This window comes from Azolla caroliniana, unplaced genomic scaffold (genome assembly GCF_043228905.1).
Source record: "Azolla caroliniana isolate FFs.n. ecotype wild unplaced genomic scaffold, voAzoCaro1.0.p SCAF_8, whole genome shotgun sequence".
NCBI lineage: Eukaryota > Viridiplantae > Streptophyta > Polypodiopsida > Salviniales > Salviniaceae > Azolla > Azolla caroliniana.
This window is the reverse complement of record NW_028230443.1, coordinates 8,366,567-8,376,366: the sequence shown is the minus strand read 5'-3', so window position 1 is coordinate 8,376,366 and position 9,800 is coordinate 8,366,567. Positions and strand designations below refer to the sequence as shown.

At 40.7% G+C, this 9,800-nt stretch overlaps 2 protein-coding genes across 5 annotated transcripts; one reads left to right on the top strand and one right to left on the bottom strand.

The window, feature by feature from the left end:
• Positions 1-952: 952 nt before the first annotated feature.
• On the top strand, positions 953-3,864 carry EMB3147 (Acyl-carrier-protein S-malonyltransferase). Its single transcript, XM_087323825.1, has 10 exons — positions 953-1,293; positions 1,404-1,489; positions 1,942-2,008; positions 2,123-2,265; positions 2,343-2,391; positions 2,506-2,643; positions 2,756-2,836; positions 2,962-3,138; positions 3,290-3,376; positions 3,455-3,864. Exons 1-10 carry the CDS (start codon positions 1,057-1,059, stop codon positions 3,515-3,517), a joined length of 1,128 nt encoding a protein of 375 aa, XP_087179951.1. The 5' UTR covers positions 953-1,056; the 3' UTR covers positions 3,518-3,864.
• Positions 3,865-5,112: 1,248 nt separating this feature from the next.
• On the bottom strand, positions 5,113-8,596 carry LOC147860963 (trihelix transcription factor DF1-like). Of its 4 annotated transcripts, none has more exons than XM_087323626.1 (4): positions 8,427-8,596; positions 7,209-7,286; positions 6,939-7,081; positions 5,113-6,849 (listed from the first exon to the last, which is right to left on the bottom strand). In XM_087323626.1, exon 4 carries the CDS (start codon positions 6,833-6,835, stop codon positions 5,381-5,383), a length of 1,455 nt encoding a protein of 484 aa, XP_087179752.1. In that variant the 5' UTR covers positions 6,836-6,849; positions 6,939-7,081; positions 7,209-7,286; positions 8,427-8,596; the 3' UTR covers positions 5,113-5,380. The 4 variants fall into 4 exon arrangements, with proteins under 4 accessions (XP_087179752.1, XP_087179751.1, XP_087179754.1 ...); XM_087323625.1 differs by having other exon boundaries at positions 6,939-7,061; XM_087323628.1 differs by having other exon boundaries at positions 7,209-7,274.
• Positions 8,597-9,800: the final 1,204 nt, after the last annotated feature.

Genomic DNA, 9,800 nt, shown 5'->3' with positions numbered 1-9,800 from the left:
TGATGGTGGTCATTGTTGTAGTAGCAATGGTGGTGGTGGTCGTCATTGTCAATGTCTTCATCACCGTCATCGTCATCTCACCGTCACAATCATCATTGTCCTCGTCCTCGCCCTCGTCACATCATCGTCCTTGTCCTCGTCATGGTCATGGTCATCGTTAGAGATTAATCCTAATGTAACCATATGATAAGGAAATAATATATAGATAGAAAAGAAAGGGGGGAGAGAGAAAGAAGAGTGTCGATCCACCCAACCACCCCTGAGTGAAGGGATCGAGACAAACTCGAGCCTCGATCAGCGTCCCATACCACTGATGTGGCATCGAGTCGTACCTAGTGCTGGCGCGCTCACTACAAGAGTTGATCACCACAAGATCAGAGTGTCGACGTAGTTGATAATGTATCAAATGAGGGTAGCTAGGCCCCATATTTATAGCCTTAATGGGTTGTCTCAATCCCCAGGATTAAAAGTAATCCTCCCTTCTTTACACGCTCGGCTAACCCTCACACATTATCCACGTGTATGGAATACTACGTTACAATCTTACCACAGGATAATTTATGGTCATGCCCATAACAGTCATGGTCATCATCCTCTTCATCATCATGGTCATGGTCGTGGTCATGGTCATGGTCATGGTCATCATCCTCATCCTCATCATGGTCATGGTCCTCGTCATCATCATGGTCAGGGTCATGGTCCTCGTCCTCGTCATGGTTATGGTCATGGTCATGGTCCCCGTCAGCATCGTCCTCGTCATCGGTCTGGTTCATGCAAAAGAAGACATGTTTGTAGAGGAGAAAACAAGCTGTAGGAATAAAAAAGGCTCTTAAGAACTTGTGGGGTTCATTTTCATTCTCTTTGCATGATGGCTCTCTCTTAACACCAAAAATAAAAACAGATCAAAAGCAAAAGCAAAAGCAGAAGCATTCAATTACACTCCATTTTCTTCTTCTTCTTCTTCTTCTTCTTCTGCAGAGATCAGATCATCGAAATCTGCATACGCTACGTTGTCCTCAAGAGATCCGAGCTCCTCCACCCTTCCCTGATCGCGCTATGGCGACCTCTGTTAGTGTTTCCTCGCCTCCCCCACCCCTTGAGATGCTCTTCTCTCCCACATCAGTACTGCCTGCATGTTCTTCTTCTGCTCGACTCACCCTTTCTCCATTTCGTCGGAGTAAGCCTCGCTCAGCTCGGGTTGTCATGAATGTTGCTGTCAGCACAGAGAAAATCTCTTCTGATACTCTCTTCGCAGATTACAAAGCCTCTTGTGCTTTCATGTTCCCTGGACAGGTTGAGTTTTGCAACTCCCTCTCTGCTTCTTTTTAACTCTATTTTTCTGCCAATGTATCAGGATCTTGTTTCTTTTGTCATTTAATTTTCCACGAAAAACAATGATATAGGGAGCTCAAGCAATTGGTATGGGAAAAGATGCAGAGAAAGTCCCTGCTGCCATGGAACTGTTCAGCAAAGCAAACCATATCCTTGGGTGAGTTTATTGAATCTGTCTTGAACCATATGATATATATGCATGCATGTGCGTATTCTTCACTTATTTGAGATCTGGATTGTGACACATGGGCAGATAAAGAACGATATGATATTTTTTACATATTTTGTATTTTCCCACAATTTTACATTTAATTAGCGACAGTTTTCTATTTTGATGCGTTAATGTTTTTCCACTCATTTCATATCTGGATTGTATTATTTGGTACTGGTAGGCTTTTATTTTGGTGTATCACTTATTTGACATTTGGATTGTGCGTGAGTAGCTATGATGTGCTATTTTCCCATTTGGAGCCAGTTTTCAGGATATAGTCTTTTATTTTGATGTATTTTTTCCATTGTTACTCTGTCATTTTGATGTGTTCTTCAAACGTCTAGCTTCCTGATAAATGTTTCACTTATTTGAGATCTGGCCTATGATAACTTGGGCAGCTATGATCTACTAGATCTGTGCATTAATGGACCAAAAGAGAAGCTAGATTCAACAGTGATTAGCCAGGTAACATTTGGTTAATATGAAGATATTTCCTCTGGTTAATAGATTCTTTTAGATTCCACTGAAATGCCTTTTTTGAGCTATTAGTTTTTCACATGTTTAAGCTATGGTATATAGCCTGCAATCTATGTAGCAAGTTTGGCTGCTGTCGAGGCTCTACGATTGGAAAGTAAAGGTCAAGAAATCATCGATTCTGTTGATGTTGCTTGTGGGCTGAGTTTAGGAGAGTATACAGCCCTTGCTTTTGCTGGAGTCTTCAGGTATATGCATTAAAGAATCTTCTAAAGAAAGAAAGAGAACACATTTACTATGTTGCTAAAAGGTCAGTCTACTGTAGCTTTGAGGATGGGCTTAAGCTTGTAAAGCTCCGGGGCGAAGCAATGCAGGTAAAAAAAATGTGTCTAATTGGTTATACACTTCAAGACAAGACAATATAAGGTGACTTGCTTGTTGATTTTTTTATGTGGGATGGATGTGGATGTTTGTAATTTTATGTATAGGCTGCGGCTGATGCAACAAATGGAAGCATGGCAAGTGTAATAGGATTAGATGCTGAAAAGGTCCAAGCTCTTTGTGATGCTGCAAATGAGGATGTAGGCGAGGAGGAGAGAGTTCAAATCGCAAACTATTTGTGCACTGTGAGCTTCTGTAGGCGATAGTTATGTTTTTTCCGTGCAGAGTCAAGATGCATATGCTCTATTCTAGCCTTCACAATAGCAATTGTGACCATAAATGTGGGCATTCTTGCAGGGTAATTATGTAGTTTCTGGAGGTCGCAAAGGTATAGAAGCTGTCGAGGCAAAGGCAAAGTCTTTCAAAGCTCGGATGGTGGTAAGAAAGAAGCAATGGCTTTCTTCCAGAAATTAGTAGGCTTACTAAGTAATGGTTTGCAAACTTATATAGCAAAAGATTTTTGGTTTCTAAGCAGCAACATGTGTGTTTCTTCTTATCTACAGGTGAGATTAGCAGTAGCCGGAGCATTTCACACGCGATTCATGTCTTCGGCAGTACCAAAGCTAGAGGCAGCATTGGCATCAACAGAGTTCAGGGCCCCGAAGATTCCTGTTATTTCCAATGTGGATGTACTACCACACTCAGATCCTGAGGTCATCAAGGCTGTCCTTTCTCAGCAAGTGAGAACTCCTTCCAACTATTGTGAAAATTATTCAACTATTGACAAATGATTCATCTATTGTGAATTAAAGAATATAGGTTAAAATACAGTATACTAGACTTGAGAGTATTTAAGTGAGCTCTGCCATTTGATGTCATTCTACTTTGAAGGTTACCTCTCCAGTTCAATGGGAGAGCACACTTAAGACACTACTTGGCAAAGGCCTTAAGAGTAGCTATGAACTTGGACCTGGAAAGGTATGATTGTTTGTTCACTCACTGCATTGGTAGAGGTTAAGTAAAATTTTCAAATAAACCATCTTTTTTGTCCCACAGGTGATTGCTGGTCTACTCAAAAGAACTGATAAGTCTGCACTGATCGAGAACTTTAGTGTATAGGCATTCTCATGCTAATGCATTACTGCTTTCCACAGATTTGTAGCTCCATTATTGGAACCAAGGTTGAAAATAGGCAATTCGTCATTGAAATTACCACATATCAAGGTGTTGAAAGCTGTATTTTGCCCATGACAATCTCAAGGGCCTCAATGAGGTTTCCTTATACCAAATTTGATTTGAGGTTTCTAGATGTAGGAGGATTCTATGTGATAACATATATGAATTACCAAATTCATAACCCATAGAAATTCTATGGAGATGTGTATATGAGTATTGTTTTTGCATATTTCTATTTCGTATGGAATTGTCATAGTATTTCCACAGATAATCTCATGACTTTCATTGAATTGGTCTAATTCTGGATCTAAATTGGACAAAATGGACTATATTGGGGATTTCTGCTTCATTATCACAGTTTTTCTAAGCTTTGCATTGGTGATATACACTAATTTGCACACATCCACTGTTATTATTGTGGTATTTGTCATTTCTTGAGGTCATGTTCCAGAACCATGGGAGGAAAAATGATTGTGCATTGTAAGATAACTATTAAGAAAGATTGATTTAAGACGAAATTAAAAAGACACCTATAATTGAGAAGATGTGATGCTCACAGTTATTGGAACATTTGAAGGAATATGACAAGGTGACGTGTAATATTACCAAGTAAAATATGAAATTTAGTTATAAATCAGACATCTTGTTGTTAGCCTGGGAATGCAAAGAGCATCATTATGCTTCATGTCCTTGAAGAGTGAAAACCCTTATAGTGATAGGCAAGCTCATACCATTAGAAAGGTTGGAATGTATCTGCATCATTATACTTCATGTTCTTTGAACAACTTCCTTCATAATATGCAAGCTTGTATCCATACAAATGGACCTCTTACAGAGCATGCTAGGATACATCATAAAGGCCTACATGCTCTTACAGAAACTCATTAAATGTGTACAATCCTTCTTAGCAAGGCAACCATCAAGGAATACAACCCTTGAAATGAGCCCTCAAAAGTAAATTGAGAAAATACATTTCACCTAGAATAAGCTTCATCTTGGTTTACTGCCGTCCTTTCAATACAACAAAAACACAATTTCATACATAACCATGTGAATCACGTCAATCAGATGGCTTATCTCAAGGGATCAATAAACATAAAATACAATGATTTAGCCAACTGGATGATTACCTAATGGGAAGGTTTCATGGATGAATTATCATCAATAAATTGACATGATGCTATGCAGATATGCTCCAATCTACACAACCTTGCAAGTTGCAAAATATGGAGGGGGATTAATGCCTTTACAAATTCAAATGGAAATGATCTGGTAGTGCACAAGTCTTCATGAAATCAAGATTACCAAAAATAATCCAATACAAATCAAGAGCTTCAAGAATATAAATATATGTGTAGTGTTTGCAATTCAAAGGCACTACTAACAGCAAAATAGCATTGACATGATACTAAAAATGTATATCTACATTAGATTTAGACCTATAGCCACTGATAGAGGCATAAATAAATATATATATAGAAAAGACAGCAGCTAAACAAAATAAGACTTTGACTGAAACCTATTTCACAACCAATAAATAGCAAAACATCAACATAGTCAATTATTGAAAAAGAAAATAATACATCGCTTAAATCTAACAGATCCAACACTAAAATATGCCTAGCATAGTCTATACAGGTCATTAAAATAAGACCTGACCACAGCCAAAATCATCGTCTAGGACATTGTCGAACAGACGAATAGAACAAAATAAGACTCCTACCAATCAACAGCAAAAGCATCAAATTGTCAACAAAATTAGTGAAGGATCACCATTAAATAGTTAAAAAGCATGCAATGATTTTTCTATGCCTCGATGCACTCATCTTTTGATGCTTCAGAGGGGATGCTGTCTTTCTCTTTTATCATTTCCATGTAGATTGAAAGCTCAGCAAAATAAGGACTCTCCTCTTTGTCTCGTCTTCCATCAATGACGTCCTTGTATCCTGCCATGAGCTTATCCCACTTCTCCCTGCACTGTTTACCATCTCTCTTGATGCTTAATGTAGCTAGCTTCATACCTAATTCATCCCACAACCCAGCTCTCCTTGTCGACTGTGCGAATTTGCTCTCCATTTCCTTCCGATACCTGATAAGATGCATCACTTCAGTTTTTTTCCAGTTCTTCGACCTCTTCTTCAAGCTCCCAAGATCATTCGGTGATGAGTTAATGGGCTGTAGTGCGGTGGGTGGTGCTGGAGAAGCCACGGATTCTCTTCCTCCTGGAGGTGGCATTTCACCTAAAAGCTTTTGAGTTAATATCACCATAGTGTTGTTAAATGCAAAACGTTGAGCTCTCTCCTCTGCCCTCCAAATGTCCTCTCTCTCCTGCCTTATCTGCTCCCTAACCCTCTCTTTCTTTTCCACTGCATCCAGCACATCTCTAAAAAGACGCTCTTGGGTACTCAAAACCGTCTCCAAAAGCTCTTGCACAATAGACATATCTGCTAGAGGCCCATACTCTGTTTCTCTTTTCCTCTTCCTCAAAAAGGTTTCTTCGTGTTGGATAGCCTCTCTTACATTTCCAACATCATGCATCACATGAGGCATTCCCATAGAATGCCCATTAGTTCCCTTCATCTCAATGCCATCTTCTACATAGTTTCCAATACTATTATTTCCACGTTTTCCAGAGAGTAAATAGTGTATGTCGTCGTAAAATGGGAGATCATCTTTATCTCGGTTTCCATCCCGGACTTCCTTATACCCTGCCATAAGCTTTTCCCACTTGTCTTTGCATTGCTGCCCATCTCTACCCACATCCGCTTTCCGCAGAGCTTGAGCAATCTCATCCCATAAGGCACCTTTCCTACTACTACGCTGAAACTTCTCATCTAGCTCAGACCGAGCTTTTATCAGCTTCAAGGTCTCAAGAGTAGTCCAATTCTTCGATCGCTTCTTGTGTTGATCCTTCTTTCTGTGTTCACCTTCAATTTCACTTCTCACAAAAGGAGCCACTCGATCTTGCGAATGTTGCAAACCAGTACAAGGAGAGAGATTTTGAGCCATTATACTTGATATATCTGAATGCATGTTAGGAATTATTAGGGGTGTCAGGTGCTGCATGCTTAAAGGGGCAATATTGGTTACTATTCCGTCAAGGGTATTTTGGGATGTGTCACTGAGGTCCTCTGCAATGGTTTCCTCTGTACAGGAATCTTGAGCATGATCACTAGCATGAAGTATATTTTTTGCAGCAGCTACAGCAAGTTCTTCAAAGGTCTCTGCCAACGACCCATGTGGTGACTGAACTGGATTCATGATCTAATGATGATCTGCAAAATGTGTTGTTAATTTTTTTGAAAGAAATGGTAAATATACATCCAAGGTGTATGGGGATGCGAGGTAGAGAGAGGGGAATTACCTGATGACTAAATTCAAAAAAGTCAAAATATGTAACGCGAACCGGATGAGTAAACCTCCAAGAAGAGAGAGAGCACAGAACCGTCCCGAAGGACCTTCAAACTTCCTATATCAGGAATTATATCTACACACAGCAGCCCACATCTGTAAACTTTTTCGAATTAAAAAATGAGAAAAAAATGGGCTCCTATATCAGGAGGTAAATATCTAAAAAGATGTCATATTGAACTATCTTGCCAGGAAGAAATTTGTGTAAGGAAGAGAGTAGTACCTTTCAAAGTTTATTAGGTATGGGCAGCCTTTTTCCATACAGAAAAACAGAGAAGCCCAGACAGATCTGCACATAAACCTAACGAAAATGGTTAATACGAAACTGATATGAAATTCATTGCGCGTGCACATACATACACACATCACGCGTCCACATTATGTTAAACCCAGAGAAGAAAAAGGGACCTTGCACCACACAAACATAAATCTTCTTCATGCTTACACTTTAAGCCACTTTCAGCTTATAATTCTACCGAAGAAAGGTCAACACGACACACATATGCACATCATTATGCAAATGTAAAATGTCTTTGTCCATACTGCATAAATGAAAAATTCACATATGTCTGCCTATAATCCTTACAAAAAAGGGTTCAAATGCAGCACATAAATCATGCATCTCCATAAAAGGGGACATACATTTCAGAGCATACATACATACAAGTACACATGATGCATCTGCAGAGTAGTCTGTCACATGTTAGGTACAATTCACAGCTCGCAGGCACATTGTACATCTTCATCAAAATGTTATCTCTGATCTGCAATTCAGAGTCCACATACACACAAGTACAAGCATGCAGACATGAAAACTGCACTTCTGATATAAACGACTGTAGACTACACACCAACAAGCCTTCACCCAGATAAAAATGATACTTTCGGGTGTACCAATCAGTAAACTCGTGCGCACATACAACCTTTCATTCGCAAGACACTTCCTATGTACAATTCAGAGCACACCTAAACACACACACACACACAAAAGCCTTTATCCACATAAATGCTTGTTCTGACATACAATTCAGAGCATAGATACAGACAAGAAGCACTTACAATCACGCATCCATACAAAGATGATACTTCTGATGTACAATTCAAAACTACACACATAAATAATGTACAAGTCCAAACTTACAATCACGCCTCCACACAAAAATGATAATTCTGATGTACAACTCCAAACTACACATAAAAATAATGCTTATGATGCGCAATTCACAACATGAATACACATGATCACGCGGAGGCAAATGAATCCACACAAAAAAATGCTTAGTTGTGACGTAATTAACATTAACAGCCTCCATATCTACAGGAATAATGTACTTCTTTCTGACGTGAACCCAGAGGAAAGGACAAATAAAGGCGGACCTTTTCACAAAATACTCAAATGGAGAGAATGGGAAGAGTATAAAAAGAGTGAGGAAGGACTTACTTGTACAGAGAATGAGCTATGGAATGAAGAAGCAGGGGAGGTTGGGGAAGCCAAGAAGCCAGAAAGGCGTGGTCTCTTCTTCATCAGAAGAGAGAAACGGAGGTCGGTGTGGGGAGGTACCTAATCTGCGTTCATGTGCTGCAGAAGGGAAGTGTTTGATGGATGGAGAGGATGGGCGATGATGGATGGAGTGAAGGAGGAGGCCCACGGAGCACAGCCTTTCCAAAGAAGCCCATCAATCGGAACCTCAGAACCTACTAACACGAGGAAGAAGAAGAAGAAAGCAAGAAGAAGAAGAAGAAGAACCTTAAAAGCTCTGTGCTCTCTCTCTCTCTCTCTCTTCTCTGTCTCTCTCTCTCTCTCTTCTCTGTCTCTGTCTCTGTCTGTCTGTCTGTCTCTCTCTCTCTGTGTACCTCTGTGTGTGTGTGCGCGTGTATGTGCGTCTGTGTCTGTGTGTGATAGGCCATTTTTGGTCCTCTCAAAAGGACGTTCATATATCCTTCTCTCTCCTCTCTCTCTCTTCTCTCTCTCATTGTCACTTGCTCTAAGGAGGAGGGGAGGCATGGCCGGGGGGGGGGGGAGGGGGGGACTTCGCAGGTGCGCGTGAAACGAATGGTCCAAATCGACCGACGTCCTCCTCATCGACCCACATCCGCCCGTTGTTTCTGGCTTGGATCTTTTTCCCGTCTCTCGACTAGAGTTCTATCGAGCCTCATTCACTTCGGCTCGGCTCGGCCCGGCCAGGTGTGATTGTGACTAGGAATCAGCAACGGCTCAGAACCGAGCCGTTAAAACCATTTGTAAACCAGTTTTGTCGGTTTGGTTTAGGCTTTTGAGCTTCCTTAACCGGTTCGAGCTCCGTTTGGGATGGCTCAAGCTGAAATGAATAGATTTGGGACAAACTAGTTAGTTAGGCCTAAACTAGTTTAGGCTTAACCGGTTTGGTTTGGATAAGGCCAAATTGGTTAAGCCGAAACTGACCGTTGCCAAATCCCACTTGTGAACCTTACCTAACCCAGTTCTTTGTTGCTCCCCCCCCTCTTTTCCCTTCTGGAGATTTCATGCTCCCTCACAACCAGGAGAACTTCCTTCCCTCAATGCTCTCGAATCCACAATCATGTGCTTCTTCTTGTTCTTTCATCACTTTCATCCCTAAACCAGACATTCACCTATGAATCGCGAGTTCGGAGGGAGGGCGCGCTCAGAGATGACTTTTCTCCATCTCACACTTTTCCATAAAACGCTATTGTCGTTTGCTTCAGACTACTCCCCCCCCCCAAACCCCATTCCCTCGATTCATCGCACCCTTCGCCCGACTTCCTTCAATTTACATAACAATCATATACATAGATGTATTGAATTGAATGCTAAGAG

Bases quoted from the DNA above. Each gene is read 5' to 3' on its own strand.
- EMB3147 (XM_087323825.1), top strand. From the start codon at position 1,057: ATGGCGACCTCTGTTAGTGTTTCCTCGCCTCCCCCACCCCTTGAGATG. The intron at 1,490-1,941 runs GTGAGTTTATTG...TAACTTGGGCAG, and splicing joins AAAGCAAACCATATCCTTGG to CTATGATCTACTAGATCTGT. The intron at 2,009-2,122 runs GTAACATTTGGT...TATGGTATATAG, and splicing joins ATTCAACAGTGATTAGCCAG to CCTGCAATCTATGTAGCAAG.
- LOC147860963 (XM_087323626.1), bottom strand. From the start codon at position 6,835: ATGAATCCAGTTCAGTCACCACATGGGTCGTTGGCAGAGACCTTTGAA.